The sequence below is a fragment of the Camellia sinensis genome, chromosome 6, assembly GCF_055761805.1.
Source record: "Camellia sinensis isolate YWXY chromosome 6, ASM5576180v1, whole genome shotgun sequence".
NCBI lineage: Eukaryota > Viridiplantae > Streptophyta > Magnoliopsida > Ericales > Theaceae > Camellia > Camellia sinensis.
In genome coordinates this window covers 143,857,342-143,880,825 of record NC_138966.1, presented here as the reverse complement: position 1 = coordinate 143,880,825, position 23,484 = coordinate 143,857,342, and the positions used below count along the sequence as shown (strand labels likewise).

At 37.3% G+C, this 23,484-nt stretch overlaps 2 protein-coding genes across 2 annotated transcripts; one reads left to right on the top strand and one right to left on the bottom strand.

Moving 5' to 3' along the window:
- The first annotated feature begins 11,501 nt into the window (after positions 1-11,501).
- LOC145793662 (uncharacterized) lies at positions 11,502-12,389 on the top strand. The gene is made up of 2 exons (XM_082876527.1): positions 11,502-12,239; positions 12,324-12,389. The coding sequence occupies exons 1-2, from the start codon at positions 11,502-11,504 to the stop codon at positions 12,387-12,389; spliced, it is 804 nt and encodes a 267-aa protein (XP_082732653.1).
- A 2,707-nt stretch (positions 12,390-15,096) lies between these two features.
- On the bottom strand, positions 15,097-16,923 carry LOC114310015 (protein SHORT-ROOT). The gene has a single exon (XM_028255899.2). The coding sequence runs from the start codon at positions 16,664-16,666 to the stop codon at positions 15,368-15,370; it is 1,299 nt and encodes a 432-aa protein (XP_028111700.2). The 5' UTR covers positions 16,667-16,923; the 3' UTR covers positions 15,097-15,367.
- Between the last annotated feature and the right edge of the window lie 6,561 nt (positions 16,924-23,484).

Sequence of the window (23,484 nt, the reverse complement as noted above, 5' to 3'; positions counted from 1 at the left end):
TGTGCATCTTTGCATCCTCATCCCATTCTAGGCATTCTTAGGCCTAGTTTAAGGCATCTTGTTGAGGATATAGATGTAGAACACACCGAGGCATTAGGGATTAAATTGTTATCTTTCCCAACTGTGTAGCTTAGTGTGTTCAATCTGTTAACTGTGTAGGGTTGGCGACTGGGGAGACACGCTCTAGCATACTGTAGGCCGAACTCTGTGAGTAACGATTGTGTAAAGATATGTTCACAAATGATTATTTTCTGAACAACTGAACTGTACTGTTTTCTGAACTGATTACTGTTAAATGAATGAATGTATGTCCTATATTCTGAACTGTATTGTGGCATCCTTAGCACCTACTGTTTACTGTTACTGTTACAGAGATCTCTGTCGGTTCCCTTGTTGGAACCACTACTGTTTACTGACTGATGGCCATCATTACTGTTCGGTCTTCTAGACCTACTGTTTACTGTTATGCTAACGGATGTACCACATATGACTGTTTACTGTACTGAACAACTGAATGACTGATTGAAATGAACTGTTTTCATACTGTAAGGACATTCATTCTTAACCTCTTTACGCATTATGTTATTCACTGGGCTTTAGCTCACGGCTCATATATATATGTAGGTGTACAGGCACCAGACCGCGGCTAGGAGCGTCGGGATTCCTCCAGTTTTGTCAAGCCAGCCTATGAGCCTCACTGCGAGGTTCCGAGCCTAACCGTTAAGGCTTAGGGGTGTTTTAGATTTTCCCCTTCTGTACTGTCTTACTGTTCTGTATAGACTGTCAACTGTTTACTGTACTGTTATCAGGGATTAAGTCCCTGTACTGTGTGATTGTACATGTTGTGCATACTGTTTATGTATAAATGTATGAGAAGTCTTTTTGCATACAGACTGTCACAGCTCATTGGGCACTGTTTATTTACTGTATTGGCTTCCGCCAGGCCCTGTACTCTGTTTTACTGTACTACTGTCCTGCAGGCCTTCGGTAATCTCGGATTACTGGCCGGTTACGGTGCTAAACCCATAGGGCCGGGTTTGGGTCGTGACATTAAAAAAATTGTAAAATCACATTGGATTTATAAAATTTTAGAAGAAAATTTTAGTGAACATCCATTAAAACTATAGCAACGTAGTCCACGTTATTGTAGTTTAAAATTGAAAGGCCCTAATGTTATCATTAGAGTAAGACCAATGATCTATACTAGACATGATATAGATGAATTTGATATTCAACTCCAGGAACTTTTAGACAAAAACTTAATTGAAGAAACTAGAAGCCTTCACTCTAGTCCAGCTTTTATGGTAAGAAACCATGCTGAAATTAAAAGAGGAAAAGCCCGAATGGTAGTCAACTATAAACGGCTAAATGAAAATTTAAAATTTGATGGATATTTTATTCCACGAAAAGATGTTTTGATTAACTTAACCAAAGGATCAAAAATCTTTAGCAAATTTGATTGTAAAAGTGGATTTTGGCAAATTCAATTGACTAAAGAGTCAAAAAAATTGACAGCTTTCAGTACACCTAGAGGACATTACCACTGGAATGTTATGCCTTTTGGGTTAAATATTGCACCATAGTTATTTCATCTTGAGATATACTATTTGCTTCTTGAGATATTTCTTGCTTCCTTGCTCATCATTAGTCTAATTTGGCTAATGAAGTAGTTTGGTTTAATGTTCGACCAAATTTCTTTATTTCCATATATGATCCTAATCTTGAAGATACAGTCAGAATAAGAATTAAAATACAAGGATTAGGAATGAAATCAAATTCTCATGATTTGGCTATTCGTTGGAAAATAATTCACGAATTAACCAAATTTCCTAAAACAAAAACAAGATCAAACAATAATAAAATCGTTGAAATCTTTGAACCAAGACCATTTGACACGGTAATACAACCTCGTCTAATGAATTGGAGCGATTTAGAAGTCCCTCGACAATGGTTAATCCAAGACCTGGTGGGACAAGGAGAATCTTCTAACACAAAAAAACCTGCACAATTACAAATGCAGGCATCAGGAAAAAATTTATATATTGAAAATACAGTTCCAAAAATTAAAAGATCAACTTCTGTATTTGAAAAAGATTTTTCTAACAAATCATTTTCAAAGTTAAGCATTGGAGAATCAAGTAATAATTCTAATCAAGAATCTATTACTTCAAACAATGTTCAAATTCTTATTTTTTCAAGAACAAGGAAACTAGAACATATTAAGTCTGCATATATGTATCATTTTCAAACAAAAGATGATGACATTATTTTTTCTCCTAGCCAGGGAAAAAGAAGATATACATATGTATTGGGAACATTTAATTTGCAGGTTATAAACCCTATAGCCTCAGTGTTCTCATAGACACAGGAGCTACCGTTAGCTCATGTAAATGGAATGCCATACCAAAGGAAAAATGGACATTAATGAAACATTCAATTTTGATTACTGGAATTGATGGCAACCATACTTCCATACAATTCAAGGCTAAAAATATAGCTATTTGGTTAAATGATAGCAAATTCATTATACCAAAAATTTTATGTTTTCTGTATATGCATGGAGATTTCCTTCTTGGAAATAATTTTATATATAAATATTTTCCAATGCAAATACAGGAAAGAGCCATTTCATTAAGCATAAACAATGTCTTAATTCTCCTTAATTAATTTGTTTAACAAATACTTGAAAATTCTTTTGTTATTTACAAAAATAAAAAGGTAAAATTTACTATGCACTGGCTATTTTTTTACTTTCCTTCTTGATTTGTGTTGGTGATAATTACAGATAACACACCAGAAAATACAAATAATAAGAGTTACAATAACTAATATAAGGACTAAGGCGCAGTAAATTCGCTCTCTTTAAGGAGATTCAAGCCCTCTGCGGCTAGGCAAAGCCTCACACCGGTGTAGTAGAAAAAACCTTGACTTATCTCACCAGAATACAACAGCCCGACTAAGTCGTATGGTTCACCAATACTGCACAATTGGTTGAACCCAAAGCTTTATCACACACACCCTTTTTATTTGCCTGATAATCTTACTCAAGACATAACAACACAACCAAAACTTCTTCTCTCGTACGTGTCAAGATAGGAGATAAGCTCAATATATATAGAAAGGAAACTTAATAGGCAAGGTTCTTGGTGGATAAGATAACAAGAGACTTGACCAAGACCTTGGAAGCTTATCTAGGAAGACTTGAATGGATAAGTCTTGACAAACCTTATCTTGGAAGATTTGGATGGATAAGAATGGGGAGACTAGGAAGACTTGAAAGGATAAGACATGAAGGAAACGAATAACACATTATAATATTAAAATACCTGCTAACATTCCCCCGCCTATTTTAATATGATAGGTAACAAAAATTGAGATTATTAGGCAAATAAGGATATTACGCATCATGGTAGGTGTGCTCTGCATTGAACCTCCATTAGTGAAACAATAATATTTACTCCAGAGCCGATAGTATGCTCAGCATTGAACTATGACTACTTAAGGGAAATAAATAATTATTGCACACACATAATATTCCAAGTGTTCACATAAGCTTTAAAAGCTAGCTCATTACGGTCTTGTGCGATCCCAGGATTCATGAGTGTGTTTGAGAATTAGCTCAAATCTCATAGGTAGCGGCCCCACTACCATACTCACATAGGTGAATTCTGTCAAGGGTGCTCCTGTAACTATGACACCCCACTCAATAAGAGCTACAAAAATTCATTAAGAGTTTTTTTTTTTTAATAACTCAGCCTCTACAACGTTACAGGATAAATGCACTTACATCATAAGGATGGAAAAAAAGTAATTTAGTGCATTTCTCACGGCCACCATATGATCGTTTTTCTCATTGAACCCAGTTACAGGATCTCTGGTCCCTGGGTTGAGTATCCTCATACATGGCTCCTGCTATATTCAATGGGCTTCAACCCCATCCCCCTCGATGTATTCCAGACTCTATCTCTTGCTAAGGTCTTAGTTAATGGATCTGCAAGATTATCACCAGATTTAATATAATCCACATTTATGATGCCATTATTCATATAAGATCTCACAGTACTGTGTTTTCTTTTGATAGGTCTGGATTTACCGTTATAATAACGGTTATTAATTCGACCAATTGCTGCGGTGCTATCACAATGAATTAATATAGGTGGAATCGGTTTTTCCCAACAAGAGATTTCATTTAACAAATCTCTTAACCAATTTGCTTCTTCACTAGCTGTAGCTAAAACAATAAGCTCAGCCTCTATTGTTGAATTAGCAATAATGGTTTGTTTTTTTGATTTCCAACTTATAGCACCACCTCCCAATGTAAATAAGTAACCAGTGGTTGATAATGAATCACCTGAAAAGGTATTCCAATCGGCATCACTGTAACCTTCAAGTATTGTAGGATACTTATTATAAAACAAGCCATATTTCATAGTACCAGATAAATATTTCATAATACGCTCAATAACTAGCCAGTGATCACTGCCAGGCTTGCTAGTAAACCTGCTAAGTACTCCAACTGCATAGGCAATGTCAGATCTAGTACAGTCAGTCGCATAACGCAAGCTACCAATCATACTAGCATATTCCTTTTGATTAATTACATCCTCATCATTTTCAACAGGAAATAAACGCACATGAGGATCAAAAGGAGTAAGAACATGCTTGCAGTTATAAAAATTATATTTTCTCAAAATTTTCTCAACACAATACGACTGATCAAGAAATATACCATCACAGGTTTTGGTAATTTTCATTCCCAAAATATAATTAGCCTTACCAAGATCTTTCATATCGAAATGGCTACTAAGTCCTCGTTTGGGAACAGGCTAATTTAGTAACTTTTTGACTATTTGGCTAAAAAAATAGGTAAAAAAACTTATATGTTTGGGATGACTTTTTGGCTAATTACGAAAAAATGTGCAAAAAGTAGAGAGAAAAGAAAATCTTTTACTTTTTTGTATGAATTGTTGGCTTTTTGGCTAAAAAGGTAACTTTTTTACTTTTTGGCTAAAAAGGTAAGTCCCCAAACGGGGCCTAAACATATTTTTAGTTTCCACGATGATATGCAAATTAGAGCCAAATATAAGTAAATCATCTACATAGAGGCTAATAATGGCATGTGAATTTTCTTCAGATTTATAGTAAATGCATTTATCACATTCATTCGTTTTATAGCCATTCTCAATCATGCAGGAATCAAATTTCTCATGCCACTGTTTAGGGGCCTGTTTTAAGCCATATAGAGATTTAACTAGCTTGCACACTTTGCTTTCTTGACCGGGTTCCACAAAACCCTCAGATTGATCCATATAAATTTCTTTACCCAGGTTTCCATTTAAAAAAGCTGTTTTAACATCCATTTGATGAATTTTTAGATCATGAATTGCAGCCACTACAATTAATAATCTAATGGATGTAACTCTAGTAACCGGAGAAAATGTATCAAAAAAGTCAAGATCTGCTTGTTGTTTAAAACCTTTTGCAACAGGCCATGCTTTATATTTATCAATAGTTTCATCCAGTTTAAGTTTTTTTCTCAAAATCCATTTACAGCCAATAGTTTTATAACCTGGTGGTAAATTTACTAATTCCCAAGTTTTATTGGATAATAATGATTCCATCTCATCATTTACAATCTCGTTCCAAAAAACAGAGTCAGAAGATGCCAAAGCTTCTTGTAAAGTTAATGGAGTTTCCTCCACATTAAAAACATGATAATCAGGGCCAAAATCTTTTTCTAATCTGGCTCTTTTACTCATTCTTGGTTCAAAAACTACAGTATCTTAGTTTTGTAAAAGAGGAGTAGAGGAACCGGTTTCAGATAAAATATTTTCTTGATAATTTTGACCCCCACCATTTTTAGATTTAAAAGGAAATTTTTCTTCATGAAAAATTGCATCACCTAATTCAAAAATTATTTTGTTTTCAATATCAAAAAATCTATAGGCTGTACTATTTGTTGCAGATCCAAGAAAAGCACAAGTGGCAGCTTTCACACCTAATTTAGGTCTTTTAGGGTCCACAAGTCTAACAAAAGGTAGACAACCCCAAACCCTCAAATATTTCAAATTTGGCTTATGCCCTATCTACAACTCAAAAGGTGTATCTTTTGTTTTTTTATGTGGCACTCTATTCATAACATAACATGCAGTTAAAATTGCTTCTCCCCACAAATTTGAAGAAGCACCTACTTCAATTAGCATAGCATTTGTTAAATCAGTTAAAGTCCTATTTTTTCTTTCTACTACACCATTGGATGCAGGTGAATATGGTGGAGTAGTTTCATCGATTATTCCCAAAGACTGAGCAAACGAGTTGAATCCAAAAGATTCATACTCCCGGCCTCTATCACTCCTATACCTTTTAATTTTTTTATCGAATTGATTTTCAACTTCAAGAAGGAATTCTTTAAATTTTTCAAAAGTATCACTTTTATTTTTCAACAAGTATACATAAGTGTATTTTGAAAAATCATCAATAAAAGTGATAAAATATCTATTTCCACCACGTGTTAAAATTCTTTCAAATTCACATAAATCAGTGTAAATTAATTCTAACAATTCAGTATTCCTCACCACACTTTTATGAGGCCTTTTAGTTATTTTTGCTTGACTGCAAACTTCACATTTCTCAAACTTATTTGTTAGTCTGGGAATTAATCCTAAACTACTCATGACTCCCACATATCGGCTATTAATATGACACAGACGAGCATGCCAAAAATTCATAGAAGACAACGTGTAAACAGAAACATGTGCTTTCTTATTCTCAACATTTAATTCAAACATTTCATCACAGACATACCCTTTCCCCACAAATATGCCTTTTTTAGTGATTATATATTGGTCAGATTCAATAGTCTGTTTGAAACCAATTTTGTTGAGCAAATAACTTGACATCAAATTTTTTCTCATGGACGGTGTATACAACACATCTTTTAAAACAAGCACACGCTCAGAGGTAAAATTCAGCTCAACATCCCCACACCCGAGCACCTTGGTTAAACTGGAGTCACCAAGCATAACAGTCCTCTCCTCATTAAAAGGAGTGAAATCTTTAAACCAATCTTTATCATAGCAGACATGCCTATTGGCACCAGAGTCTGCCCACCACCCTTCTACAGATTGAACCATAAAAATATCTGTGATCATAGCCACAAATGGTTCCTCGGTAACATTAGCCTGTGGTCGAGACTGTTGTTTCCGAAATTTGCAAGTTCGAGCAATATGCCCACTTTTGCCACACACAAAACATGTCACATTTGTCAGATCTTGTGAAGGGGGTTCTTGGTTCCATTTCTTTTCCCTCGGGTAATTTTTATTTTGTGGCCTTCCAGTATTTTTCCAAATTTTCTTAACTAGTTTCAAATGACTATTTTTATGAAATCGACCTCTAGGTAAAGTATTTCCAAAAGTTAAATTTACCTTTGCAGTGGAATGCTCTTGTGTCATAAGCGCATCTTGTCCTCGTGCTTCTTCTTCCACCCGAATCCGTGTGATTAGAGTCTCCAATGACGTCTCTTTTTGCTTGTGACGCATTGACTTCTGGAACTCCCTCCAAGATGATGGAAGTTTGTCAACAATACCTGCTATAACAAGATTGTCTCCAATTTTGATGCCTTCAGATCTAACTTCAGCTACTAACATCTGAAAATCTTGAACTTGCTCCACCACTGATTTTTCATCTATCATCTGATAGCGGAAAAAACGGCTTGCAGCATATTTTTTAGCTCCTGCCTCTTCAGTGTCATATTTGTTCTGCAAGGCTTTCCAAATTTTCTTGGTAGTGGTGTAAGTAGTATCATAATAATTATAAAATTGATCTGAAAGACAATTCAAAAGATAGTATCGACATTTATACTCATCTGTGTTGTATTTTTCGAGTTTTTCAAAATGAGCAGCATACTCCTCATCAGTCATCTCTTCAGTGGGGACTTTGTTCGAATTTTTCTCGGTCAGGATATAAGCCACCTTGAGGAGATTGAGGTAGAAAAACACCTTGCATTTCCATCTCTTGAAATGAGCTCCTTTGAACCGGAAGGGCTTGTTGAGATCGCCGGTATTCTCGTTGGGCTTCTCCAGTATTGGCTCCATGAACTTTTGCTAGTTGAATCTCCTTAAAATTGTTGGTGATAATTACAGATAACACATCAGAAAATACAAATAATAAAAGTTACAATAACTAATATAAGGGCTGAGGCGTGGGAAATTCGCTCTCTTTAAAGAGATTCAAGCCCTCTGCGGTTAGGCAAAGCCTCACACCGGTGCGACAGAAAAAACCTTGACTTGTCCCATCCAGGATACAACAGCCCGACTAAGTCGTATGGTTCACCAATACTGCAAAATTGGTTGAACCCAAAGCTTTATCACACATACCCTTTTTATTTTCCTGATAATCTCACTCAAGACATAACAACATAACCAAAACTTCTTCTTTCGTACGTGTCAAGATAGGAGATAAGCTCAATATATATAGAAAGGAAACTTAATAGGCAAGGTTTTTTATGGATAAGATAACAAGAGATTTGACCAAGACCTTAGAAGCTTATCTAGGAAGACTTGAATGGATAAGTCTTGGCAAACCTTATCTTGGAAGATTTGGATGGATAAGAATGGGGAGACTAGGAAGACTTGAAAGGATAAGACAGGAAGGAAACCAATAACACATTATAATATTAAAATACTTGCTAACAATTTGTTTATTTTTTATATTTGACTTTTTATATTTTAACTTTTTTTTTAAATTGATTTTTATTTGAAGTTAAATAGAAAATGACAAGTGATCTTTCTCATATCTAGGGGTGTAAATCTGACCTGGTCCAGCCGGCCTGACTCATGTTAGGCCTTGCGGGCTCCCGCTAAAATTCAGGCTGGGCCGACCGGCTCACGGTCCAAAAAATTAGGCCCAGGCCCAGGGGTATTCGAGTCTCAGGCAGGCTGGCTCGGTGGGCCTGGGGGCCTTGGGTGGGCCTGACCATTTTTTTCTACCAAAAGTTTATTATTTTTTACTAAAAAAAACATTGGGCGTCGGGCGGACCGGGCCTCAAGTGGGCCGGTCGGTTGGGCCATAGGCCAGGCTTCAAAATGATGGCTTAGGCCTAGGCTTTGGGGCGTAGGTTGAGCTCGGGCTTGGGTCCAAACGGGCCTAAACAGGCTGGGTCTATCCCAGACCATAGCCGCCCACGGACCGCGGGCCATTTTTACACTCCTATCCATATCGGGAATAATGGATTAATGCACATCAAGTGGGCTTACTTGTAAAGATATGCAAAAAACTTTAAAATCAACAACATTATAAATTTAAATTTATGAACTCAAAATTCTTGCAAAAAAATAAATTAATAGTTTAAATTTATTTTATTCATGAATCTCGCACTTTATCAATTTAATCTCCGTTACAAAAATACATTTGAGATAAATTATAAATTGGTAAGATGAGTTCATAACATTTTTGTTTGAAAATATTTTGAGAAATTGCATGCGACAAATTCTTGAGCTTCCTGCAAAATAAAAAAATAAATCTTGAGCAATACCGGGCCTAAAAAATGAAAAGCCCATCCACTATACTTAACAACGCAAATGCCCATTGGGCCTCAAACTTGACATATGAGAGTATATCTTTGATTGTTTTACGTAGAAAAGTTATTTGAATTTTATCAAAAATTTAAATATGTAAATAAGATTCATTTTGCATATGGTCTATCATATATTAACTTTAAACTTATATCTTACATTTTAATTTCATGTAAGATTTTGATAAATTTATATGATACTTAGAATTATTGTATATCTTTGAGTAGTTAAAGCTAGAAGGAAGGATTTCATGAAGAGAATCTAAGTGGGTAAGAATTTATAGTCCCCATTACCCGCTATTAATTTTTAGACAAATTCATTTACCGTAATACAAAACCTCAGAATATTTATTCATAAAAATCAATATGTGATTTAAATTTAATCCAACATAAACCCAATAATACATCCTTCATTTACATTTTGAGCTATTTTCCTCGTATATTTTTTGGCACTTATCCATTCATTTATTATTGAAAGGGTTGGTTGATTTTTTTTTGCAATGTAATGGATGAAGTGACACAACACAAAATATTGAATCATCTTGTTTGGCTGTCTTAGCTTTATTCAAAGGAATTTTTATTATTATGAAGTAGCAGTACACCCATTTCCTAACAAGAGGATAAGATAAAAAGAAAGTAGCTAAAGTGTAAATGGACTGTATAGTATATAGCATAAGTCTTATCTAAATCTAGAAAAGTTGTTTTCCACTTAGTAATGTTGGGGCATAAGGTCGGTTGCTTTCATGCAATGTGTGTAGCAATCAAAGGCAAATATGCTATTCCTATCAAATAGACAAAAAGGAAACCATGGGATTTAGTTGGTACTACTTCTGTTTGCCACCAAGCCCCCTTCTTTTTTGTTCTTGGGTCCCTCTTTCTCTCGTCTTTGTGACTGTCAATTTTCTGTACTTCATTCCAACACTCTATATAACCTATAGCCTATGAAGTTTTCTTCTCAATGATATAGCTTCTTTTTATTTTTTTAATATTAATTATATATGATATAGTTTGCCATATCAATAAGAAAGCAATTAATAATATTATCTTCTCCCTTGGGACTCAGTTTTAACCACAGTTTCATGTATTATTTATATTTTATTATTAACATTTTTTTAGTAAGTTTATGCATATATGTAAACTTAAAGTTTAATTATATTAAAAGTCTTTTAATTGTTAGTAAATATTATTTTAACTCCTCATCTATAAATTTGTACATTTTGACTCACTAAATTATAAAAACTGTACAAATGTCCATTTTGAAAGGGGTAAGAGATAGTCAAAGTGATACATTTTTATAGTTAAAGAGGACAAAATGCATAGGTTCATAGGCGAGGGGGACAAGATGATTTTTGTAAATAGTTGAGGAATTTTTGGTCTAATCAACCCTAAACTTAAACCAAAGTAAATGAAATATTTCCAAGGTAGATGCAAGTTCAATACACCCGACCCACGTCAATATATAAATATATATGCCCTCTTAGGGAATTTATTTGTAATTAATGCTAAAAATTTCTTTGATTCTAAGGAAGAATTATAGATGTAAAGAGGTATGCATGGCATTATATGAACTGTCCAAAACTCAAGTTCTTTCAGTTTTCTTCAGAAAGCTGTTTAAAGCTTAGGATACACTTTATTTGAAATGAAATTTTAAAACATAAAGTGATTTTCTACGGAATTTTCATACACCAAGGCACTTGTATTTTGAGTTCATATATTTGGAATTTTAGGAGTCATATACTGATCTTGACAGAGAATATATATGCCTTTGTTATCGGTTTCTTTTGAACTATATATCCTTCAAAATATTTTCTCTATGGATTCATCTATAAATTTCTCAGTTGTCTCCAAACTGTCTTGTTTTTGCTCTATTTTTAAGGTTGACATAAGCTTTCATTTCGAATACCATCTTCCACTTCCAAAACTAGTCACCATGACCAAATATGGTAGCACAAGGCATGACAATAGAGATGTATATGGGAATTGGGTGTTTAATTTTAGGAGGCCACTTTTTGCTTGGGAGGAAGCAGAATTGAGTAGATTACTAGTACTTCTGAGTAGGCCTCCTTTGCTTAGAGCTAATGTGGCAGATTGTTTGACTTGGAAGGCAAATACAGCTGGTTGTTTTAGTGTCTCATCTGTTTATCAGTGGTTTGAATTGGGATTTGGGTCTAATAGTTTGATCTCTAGAGTTTTGTGGAAGGCTCCTGCTCCACCAAGGGCACAATTCTTTGGTTGGTTGGTGGGGAAGGGTAGAATCAAGTCTGCTAGTTATATGCGCAGAATTGGTATCCTAAATGACAATGTTGATGTTTGTTGTGTTTTTTGCAAAGAAGAGGAGGAAACTATTAACCATGTGTTACTTCACTGCCCTCGTGTGTGGCTGATCTGGTCTTATTTTGTCAGAAGGTGGGGGTGGCAATGGGCTTCACCAGGTTCTGTTCAGAGTGTTATTCAGTGGTGGACGGGTTGTAGCATGAGGAAAATGGAAAAGAAGCTATGGAGTGTAATTCCATATGCTATTTTCTGGTCCATATGGAAACAGAGGAATGACTCTGTGTTCAATGGGGTGGAGCCTAATTTTATAGCTTTGTGTGAATCTATTGAGGTTCGAATTGCTTTGTGGATTAAGTCCTATGTCCCAGCTCTGAACTTCACTGTCAATGACCTAGTGCATAATTTGCAACAGATTAGAAGATGCTTGGCTTAGGAGTTTTTGCAGCAGTTTGAATGGGATCTTTGTGACTTTCTGCAGCTTTGGTGGGGTAAAGCAGAGGAGGTTTCAATTGCCGGTGTGATGAAAGGGTATGTTACTGGTTGATCTGTGTGGGAGGAAGAATAGTATGTTATGCTATGAATGCTGTATGGCTGGAGTGCAGTTGGAGTTATTGCTTCTGATGGCTAACACATATTAGGTGGTTTTGAATTGGTGATCTGAATTGGTTTGTTGATCAATCTCAGCCAATGGTGTTGTAGTAGTGGTTAGCAGTTGACTGTGCACTGGTTTGCTGTGGACAGGTAAGGTGGTCTCCCCATCCTCTTCTGCCAGCTGCTGTAGTTAATTGATTCAGCTGGGGGCTAATCCATCTGAGGGTTGTGCTGTGTGGAGTAACTAGGCTTAGCAATTTTGGAAGTTTGTTGTTCTGGTATGGTGCCTTCTGGGGATGTGCTGTGTTGATCTAATTGTGTTTGAATTTTGGTCTGCTATGGATGAGTTATGGTCTGCTATAGTGGGAAGGCTGAAGGCAATTGGTTCATGGGCTGTTTTGATTGGGAGGCTTATCAGTTTCAATGTTCTGGTTTTCGGCCTACTTTATGGTGGCTACTATCAGTTTGACTTCTTAGATCCCAGGTTGAATCTTGCTGGAATTTTGTAGCATAATTCTGTTTCTGGGTTGGACTGTGCAGAGGAGGAAGTTTCAAAATTGGTCTGCTGTTGCATGCTGGTTCTGAGATTTGATACACATAGTGGATCTGCTGTTGCTATTTACTCCAAGGAGAAGATCTTGTTTTAGAGTTGAGTGGGTCGAAGCATTGAGTTCATATTTGAAGCATCTTAACAGCTGTTCAAGGCAAGGTGTTTGGTATGCTTTGTTTGAGCTGTGAGAATTTATGGCATATAGCTCAGAAAATCTGTGCCTTTTTTGGTGATTGTAGTGACTAAGTTGTCTGTTTTTGCTGGTTTTTTTCTCCGTTGTGTTTTGCTCGTTGGTTTCTCACCAACTTGGAGGTTGGAGCTTGTTTTAGCTCCAAGCTTCACTTTATTGATGTAATTTTCCTTTTCCATCAATAAAGTTTTCTTTTGCCGATCAAAAAAAAAAGGCATGACAAACTAAAGACTAGATTCATATAATTGAACTACTAATTCATGCATATGATTTTTTTTAAAAACAAATTCCAGATAAGTCATTTTAAAATTGGTGCCGGTCACTCAATTACAACTAGGGGCGCAACTTGGACGGGCTCAACCCGAGCAAATCAAAACCTAGCCTGATTTTTTTAGGATTTAGAGAAGATATTTTCAAATTCGGTATGAGTTTAGGCAAAACTTCAAAAGCCCAGATTAAATTTGGGTGGGTTTGGGTAAAGACGTCAAACAACCCGAGCAACCCGAAACTCGAATTATACATGTATAGAAATATAAAAATATTAAATATACATATAAATTATTTGCCATTACATGATTTTAAAGTAATTTAGATTATTAAATCATATTGAATATATATTATATATACAAATAACATAAGATCTTACTTTTTTTTTTTATTTTCACTCATAAATTGTAAAGATAACTATAGCGGCATCTCGCTGATATTATATAAATTATTTATTTTAATGGTATTAATGTTCTTTTATAGAAAAAAAAATGTAAATAGAGTCAAATTTTAATAATTTAATAATGTAGATGCGCGCGCGCGCACACACACACACAAAAAAAAAAAATTGAAATTTATTTACAATTCGGGCAATTCGGATTTAACTCAAGTTAGACTTAGGCAGACAATATCAGGTTACAATTCGAGTTTGGACAAGTCTCAGCACAACTTAAGCTGGGTTTGGATAACTTCCTAACCCGATCGAGTTGCACCCCTAATTACAACAAACCTATTATCCACATTAAGTTACAATTTTCATGGGTTGTGTTATTTCCTTCTTCTTTTTTTCTTTTTTTTCTTTTTTCTGGTTTCTCAAACTTAATTGTTTAACTTCATGACGACATTTATTTGAAATTCAGGGTCATTGTTTATGATGTGGCACGATATGGGCCATAGAATAAGTGCATATCATATGCCCTTTTATAAGGTGCACATTGTAGACTTTTCCTTAAGTAATATAGCTCATATTTGGATTTTTTTTCCAACCCCCCGACGCCCTTTTTAATAAAAATTTTATCACTTGTTCAAAAGAGTATCAAAATGATGATTTTTGATAATCGTTTTACTGGAGCTTTATATTCATCTGGACATTTTTCTAAAGATTTATCTTTAATATTCACAATTATATCCTAAATGTTCTCTCAAATTTTATATTTTGCTTAATATGTTTAGGTTCTGATTTCAACTGTTAGTTCCAAAATTATCTCCCATTTAATTTAATTTAATTTTTTATTAAATTTTTGGGTGCACATGCCCATTTTCTAAACTAGCAACTGCGACACAAATTGATACTAATAGATCAAATTCCTTATGATTGAACTAGATAGTCATTTCTATGGTATGTAAAATACCTAGCATGAATCACTAAAAAAAATAAAAAATAAAAAATAAAAAGATGTCATCAGCAATAAGTTTACATAATTAACCAGAAGTTTTGTGAACCAAAATTTTCTATTTTCCGTATTAGTGAACTGAATGTGCCATCAGATTTCATTTCAAACAATCTATATCTATGGAGAAGATGATTCGTGAAGCGAAAGATAATCCATTTACACCACAAGTGTAATTAGCCATTTACAACTATGCCATGATTTAGAAACAAAAACCTTATAATGAGTGAAGGGATAATAGAATCAAATCAAGCAATCCAAATGAGAAATGTAGTGTGATATGGAGTTTTATAAAAGAGGCACAAGCACAAGGTGCAAACACTTTCAAACAACTACAATGGAAGAAAAGCAAAAACAAAAAGCAGCACAAACTACCAAGCACAAAGCATGGGAAAAGCTGGACCCATAGAAAAATAAAATTACAATTATGCATCAACTAGTAGTCTATATGTGTTCATGGCTTCCAAATATAAATCAACAATGTCATTCTAAGCTTGAACATAGGGTAGTAGTAATGGTGATCTGACCATTTTTTAGGGTTTCCACGCCGAAGCCCATACTACCGGTTCTTCTTTCCATGTCAAGTATAGTCCTGAGTCATCTCCTTGCGGTAGCACAAGAGCCCACCCGGTTTTATATCGCTTTAGCAGTGCCTTGACATCATCAACAACATCGTCGCTAAATGAAGCTGGTGAAAAAGCCTCCTTGAGCCTCAAAGACCATTGACATCCTCTTTCCTTTCTCTCACAATCTCCCAATACACCATTTTCGTCATCACAAGCCAAAACCCTAACTATGCTTCTTGAGCATTCCCTTTCTAGCATTAGTCTCTCATTGCTAGTTGGGACAAAGCTCTCTTCTAGCATCTCAAAGTACAATGTGTAGAATCTAAGGCACTCTTCAAAGCACTTGACAAAGTCATTTCTAGAGCTAGAAAAATCAGCTTCTTCTTCAACAACAGTCACAACACGAGGACGAAGGGATTGGAGCATCCGTATCACTGACCCTCTTTCGTCTACTTCGACTCTTCGCAAAGCCCCAATGCAATTCACCGCTATAGCTTCGTCTTCTTGGACACCTAGTCCCTCCTTTGTGAGCTCTCCCAAGTGATTCAAACCAGTTATCACGTTAAATTCAAAGGGTACTCCCATTAACCTCGCAAACTTCTCCATTCTTTGGGCTATCTCCTTCATGACTGAGCTTACAATGCTAGTAGTTACCACAACGGTGAGCTTCAATCGCGGTGTCTCATCATTCCTTGTGGCCAAGGCTTCTAGCAAAGTAGGCCATTGAGTGCAAAGTGTGTTGCTTATGTCAATTATATGAAGTTTGCTCTCTCCTTCTAAGGCTTCTAATATAGCCCCATTTGATGCTACATGACCAAAAGTTGTCCATGGACTTACCTCTTGGAATTTGAGTATCAACTTCCTTGCTGAATCGAAGGAGTGGTTCTTTTCAGCAACAGAAGTTAGGGTTTTGAAGCATCGTAGGCCGGATTCAGTTGCCTTACAAAAGAGGGCTTGTAAGAAATAAGATGCTAGCTTTTGATCGCAATCACCATAGGGAGAGGCGAGCTCGTTTAACATCCATAGAAGGTGATGGATTTTGGTTGAGTCCTTGTCAGAGATTGCTCGCGCACACTCCCTAAGAAGCCTTGAAGCCCATTTTCCGTCTGTGTTTGGCTCCCCGGAATCTGAAGACCGACTAGTCGATGTGTGGCTAGTTTGGGGCTGATTATTGGTGCTTTGCATGTTTGGATGACCATGGATGATGTGGTGGTTGGAGGAGAATGAAAAGTGTGTTTCTCTTGGAGTGAAGAGAGTTCTCTCCATGGGTTATGGAGCTCTCTTGGTTCTCAAACACCTTTGCAGGCTCAAATCCATCTGAATTTCTAGTAGAATGAGAGGAATGGGCATGTACAACAAATCTATGGTTTTAGAAGCATTATGTGGTCATTGTCATGCAAATATTTAAAGTACAATAATGTATTTCTTTAATAAGAAAACATAATATATGTATATTCATGTTTGTGAGGTTGGCTACACTGACAAATAGATGGTACAAATGAAACTCATGGTGTTAAAATGCTATAACAAATGGACTATAAAAATTTTCTTAGGCTTTTATATGTAATAAAATATATAGGTCTATAGTACAATGTCCAAAACTAACACAAGCTAGCTATATCTATTGATAGAAATGAAGAACTATATTTTATAATCTTCATTTGGGTCTTGATTTATAAGACTAGTTTGCGTAGTCTATTAAATCTGAAATCGATAATGTTAAGACGATCACAATTTAAAAGTATTTTTTAATATGACATTTAAAATGATATTATTACTAACAACATGTGTTGTGTGAGGCTATTACATAAAATGGTTAGTGTCATTAAATTATACCCAAATGTAATCACTAATCACACTAATAAAGTCTTTTGAAAATTCTAGTTAACAATGTTTCATAAGGGTTGTAACACAAACGGGTTGAGAATCTCTCATGTAACTTGAACGAGTTGAGAATCTATTTAGATTTAGTCTAAAATGTAGAGAGATTTGACTAAACCCGAGTTTGAGCCCAAATTTAACTCAAAATTTGGATGGCCTATGTTTCATTTTTATTTCTATGGTCATTATTGTTGACTGTGGGTAGCATGTAACTCCAATGCACCCAACCTTTAGGGGGAACCAAAAAGAGGACAAGAATATAAACCAAGAGAACACTAAATATGTCAATATCACCATTTAAAATATTTATTACAATGAGTCTGGCAAAGAATAAAACATTTATACCTAGAGATAAAAATATATGCACAATGGAATTTCCATTATTTAATAGCAAATAAAATCGTGTACAAGGAAATTAACAAAACAAAATATTTTTCCTTTGAGCATATACAAACAAGGAGATGACGATAAAAGCAATAATATTATTTGAGATAGATAAGTTTTACTGTACAAGGGCGGGCGATTAGATTTTAGATTTCATCTAAACCAAAGGTTTCATCTGTTTCTTCATTCGATTCTTAATTATATGAACAAGTGCTTGCTGTAATGGGAATGTTGATATATAAAAATATTTTTGCTTAGTCATCGAATAAATGTTAAAATATAAATAAATATTAGATATTAATCTCAACTATAAATTATGTTAATTTCTAGGGTAACGATCCGAGAGATTGCCCTAGCTTAAGTCATTAGAGAGAGCCGTAACTGTTCGTATTTTTTATTATTTAGTGGGTGGTAAGGTTCAAACACAAAATCAATTAGTTGTTTTGATACCATTTTAAATTATTAACTATAATTTATCTAAAAACTTAAACTACTAGAGATAAAGAGACAACTTTATTATTTATATTATATTCTCAACAATTGACCAACACTCAAAAGTTAAAAAATATATATAAACTTAAATTATGTTAATCATCAAAATTGTCTTCCCTTAAGATTTACTACCATGATTTATTATGAAAAAAAATAGACCCAACCCTATAGGGTACAACTACAGTAGGTAGTTCCCTAACTAGCAAAACGAAAATGAAAGAAACATAACAAAAATGATCTAACATAGAAATATTGAAATGTGGCGGGCACTATTGTGTAGCTAAATGGGCTTATTTTGGAGTTTATGTTTGATTATCTGAACGTTTACATTTTAGAATGCATCGAGTAGAACATATCTGTAAAAAATCAAACTAATCATATATCGTTAACCCTTTCATTCACTCACTTTTTTATTTATTTTTATACTTCAAATTACAATTGTCCTTTATTTTTGTAGATACAAATGCTATTCAATAAAATGGTTAACGATATCTGATTAATATGATTTTTTATAGGTAAGTTCTACTCAATGTACTCTAAAATATGAATAGTTCAGATTAAAATGGACCACGAAATGGGCTCATTTAACCGCATAGCCTGTTATGCCCCCCGACAGCAAGGACCCCATCTCCGAATAGATCATGGTTTTAAAATGTCATTTTATTGTTATTATTAAGCTGTGTTTAAATGCGAGTAATGTGAATGAAATATAAATTAAATTTTTTCTTCATTTTATCTGTGGGGATATATTTTCTGAATACCAACACGTGGCATGGTGACGCCGACGTGTCAGCCGAGGTGCCACGTGCCCTGGTAGTTAAGCCGAGGTAATCTTGGAGAAGCCGAGGTCATCTCCGAAGATATCGGAATCCGAGATAAGGGGCAAGAGTCCTAAGGCAAAAAGGGGACTTAACCAAGATAAGGATAAAACTCTTAGGGAGTTTTATCTCTATCTCTTAAAGAGTCCAGAGTAAACAGTAAATTAGAGTTCATAGAAGTCATACTTCTAGTGGGACTTGGATTGAGTATATTATAAAAGAGAGGCACCCCCGTGGGTCTAAGGTATGCAATTTATGTTTTGAGTATTCAGTTTAGTACTTGATTATCTTTGAGAGATATACTGACTTGATCGTCGGAGTGCCCCCGGGTGGAAGAACCACCGCCGGAGCTTTTTCTTTCTGTTTCAGGTTGCCCAAGCCATCTATTCTGCCTGTGCTCTCCAGCTGATCACTAAATGGGCAGTGTGGTCAAATTTTCACCCACACAATTTGGCGCCGTCTGTGGGAACGAAGGAAGAATAGATGGCCAGTAACGGACAGCAGGAAAATATTGGGGATGACGCTCCCACTGGGAGTGGCAGACCAATTGACCTTGACATTGAAGGAGATAACCACAATGCAGAAGCCCATGACCAGGGTCACAGAGAGAACGACGTCATCCCAGAAGGCGACACGTCAAAAAGAGCAAACCAAGGAAAGTACTACAATGAAGATAACCTCCAGGTATGGAGGGACAGATGCCTACGGAGGGATGAGGAAGTAAAAGAACTGGTGAACAAGTTGTCAGACCTTCAGTCAGTCGTCAACTTCATGATGCAGAATAATGTTATGCAGCCACCATACCCGCTGCAAGATACGCCGATGCCAGCAGCCAACACCCAGAAGGGTGGAAGAAAAACAATCCCCGAGGTCCCTCAGCATACCAGGAGCGGAAGGCATTCTCATCGGCCTTCCAGGGAAGTCGGACGGGAAAAACCGAGGCAAGAAGAGTCCCGAAGGACACACCACATGAAGAATCCAGACCCCAAAGAACATCGACATGTTCAGGGGCAAGTACTCCATTTTGACACAACCCATGAAGAAAAATCCAAACGAACCCACCACGAGGCCGAAAGCAGTGTACCAAAAAGACTAAAATCTAAAGACAGCCGAGCTCCAGGGAGGAGCAAAGAAGACTTAAGGGACTACCTCAAGAGGAGGCAGCAGAATGCAGAAGCCGAGGTAAACTCCCCAGTAAAACCGAAGACAGCCTTCTCGGTGGAACTGGACAAATTCGAACCGCCCAAGAGATTCAGTATGCCGAGGTTTCAAATCTATGATGGTAAGTCAGATCCAAACTTTCATGTTGGGCTATACCTAAATTCAATGACATTATATAGCGGGAACGAGCCGTTGCTCTGCAAAGTATTCCCCTCATCCTTTGGGAAAATTGCATCTGATTGGTTCCATAAGTTATCAAAAGGAAGCATAAAGACATGGGAAGGCTTGGCCGAGATGTTTGTGGCCAGGTTCGTGACCAACAAGCTGCAACCCCTGAGGGTTGATGCTTTGATGGCTCTAAGAATCACCAAGGAAGAAGGCCTTAGGGCCTATGCGAAGAGGTACTACGAGGTATTCAACCGAATACCCGAATGCAACCAGGAAGTAGCAGTTGTGTCTTTCAAGAACGGCCTGAAAGATGACTGCCCACTACGGAAGTCTTTGGCAAAAACATTGCCAAAAAGCATGGAAGAACTCATGGCAAGAATTGAGAAATACGCCAGGGCCGAGGAAGATACATCGGGAAACAAAGAGGTGAAACAAGAAAAGGGAAACGGCTCGCCAAAGTGAGGCCGAGTCAACAGTGGGCCGACCAAACAAGAAATAGAATTAAGAAATAAACAGGCGGTAACAACGGTATTCCGGATCCCAATCCATAAAATCTTAGATCGGATTCGAAATCAACCATATTTCAGGGCACCGGCAAGAGCACCGGGGGAATTCATGGGAAGGAACGTTGGTAGACGTTGTGTCTACCACAATGAAGAAGGGCATCCAACTCAAGGTTGCAGAGCCTTAAAAGCACACTTGGAGGACCTAGTAAGACAAGGCCTTCTGAGGGACCTGGTCGATGAGGCCAGAACAAGGGAAGAGCAGGCAAGGTTGCCTCAAGCACCAGCAGCACCCCCTCCCCTAGCACAGCTACCACAAGCAGGAGAACCGATGGTGGTTAATGTGATCCGCTCAAGGGTCAACGAAAACGAAGTCAGAGGAGAAACCCAGAGGGTAAGACATTTACAGCATATCTACCAAGTCGGGGAAAAGAGACATCGGCCAGAAGAATGCCAAGGGCCAATGATAGCCTTTACTGAAGCCGATTTAGAACTGGTCCAACATCCGCATAATGATGCCTTGGTAGTATCCCTCCAGGTTGGGGAGTGCCAAGTAAAACGCATCCTACAAAATCAAGGCAGCTCCTGTGACATCATGTATGTCAGATGTTACAAAGAGCTAGGCCTGCACCCCGATGACCTAGAACAATCAAACGGCCCGATGGTCGGCTTTAATGGAACACCGACATGGCCACTAGGTGCAACAAGTTTAGAAGTACAAGCCGGCACTAAAAAGATCAGGACGGAATTTCTGGTAATTGACATGCCTTCACCATACAACATCATCTTGGGAAGACCGTGGTTGTATGCAATGGGGGCAGTTCCCTCGACGTTGCATCAACTACTCCGGTTCCCAACAGAGCATGGGATTGAAGAAGTCAGAGGGGATCAACTACAAGCCAAAAATTGCTCCATGGCAGCAATAAAGTCCACCTGTAGTATACGGGAGCCAAAGAAAGCAGAAGTTGAAGATGAAAACATGGAAGTCCTAGAAGACGTCGGGAAAGAACCAGCCGAGAAGAGCGAAGAGGCACTAAAGAAAATCCTCGTCCAGGAGGGCGACGAAGAACGATTTTTTCTTCTCGGCTCAGGCTTAGCTAGAGAAGAGGAAAAAGAACTAGAAGATTTTCTAAGGGCAAACATGGAGGCGTTCGCCTGGACACCCTATGAAATGCCTGGCATTGACCCCGAGGTCACTTGCCACAGTCTGAACGTCGACAGATCGGCAAAGCCAGTGATTCAACGAGCCAGAAGGCCGACGTTAATGCACGTCGAAGCAGTAGAGGAAGAGGTAGACAGACTCCTTGAAGCCAGGGCCATCCGAGAAGTTCAGTACCCAACATGGCTGTCCAACACAGTAGTAGTAAAAAAGAAGAATGGCAAGTGGAGGGTTTGTGTAGACTTTACCAGCCTCAACAAAGCTTGCCCCAAAGACAGCTTCCCTCTGCCCAAAATCGACCAACTAGTAGACGCCACTTCGGGACATGAAAGGATGAGTTTTTTAGACGCATACAGAGGGTACCACCAGATTGCTATGTACCCTCCAGATGAGGAGAAGACCGCGTTCATCACCCCAAAAGGCCTGTACTGTTACAAGGTAATGCCTTTTGGGCTGAAAAACGCAGGAGCAACCTATCAGATATTAGTGACAAAGATGTTTAAACACCTGATTGGCAAAACAGTAGAAGTTTACATCGATGACATGGTCGTAAAGACCAAAGAATCAAAAGGTCATCTTACCGACCTGAAAGAGGTCTTTGACATACTCAAAAGATATCGGCTCCGACTCAATGCCTCAAAGTGTGCCTTCGGAGTTGGGTCAGGTAAATTTCTAGGATATCTGGTAACAAGAAAAGGCATTGAGGCCAGCCCAGACCAAATCAAGGCCATCCTGGAACTACAGAGTCCGACATCGGCAAAGCAAGTTCAAATACTCACTGGAAGGGCCGCAGCCCTAAACCGATTCATCAGCAGAAGCTCAGACAAGTGCAGACCCTTCTTTAACCTGGTGAAAAAAGCCACAGACTTCCTATGGACAGAAAAATGTGAAGCTGCCCTAGCCGACCTAAAAAAGTACTTGACCACAACCCCGGTCCTTTCTAACCCAATTCCAGGGGAAGAATTGTTTTTGTACTTAGCAGTCTCTGAACACGCAGTCAGTGCAGTGCTAATCCGAGAGGAAAAAGGGGAGCAGAAGGCTGTCTATTATGTAAGTAAGACTTTGGCCGACGCAGAAACAAGATACCTACCACTGGAAAAATTAATTCTAGCCTTGGTAATGGCTTCAAAGAAATTGAGCCATTACTTTCAGGCACACAAGATTGTGGTCCTAACAGAGCACCCACTGAAGTCCTTATTACATCAAGGAGACTTAACAGGAAGGATAGCAAAATGGGCAGTAACACTGGGCCAGTTGGCCTAGAATTTAGGCCAAGAACAGCAATAAAGGGCCAAGTTTTGGCCGACTTCGTCGCAGAACTCACACCTGAAGCCATCACACCTCGGGCTCCGTCGAGCCAGGATGAGCATCGCCCCAACAAGCAAAAAGAATCCCAGTCAAAGACAAAAAAGCAAGAGAAAGAAAAGCTCAGACCATGCAGCATCTACATCGGCGATTCATTCAGACTATTCGTGGATGGAAGTTCAAACCGCCAAGGAGCAGGAGCAGGAGTACTAC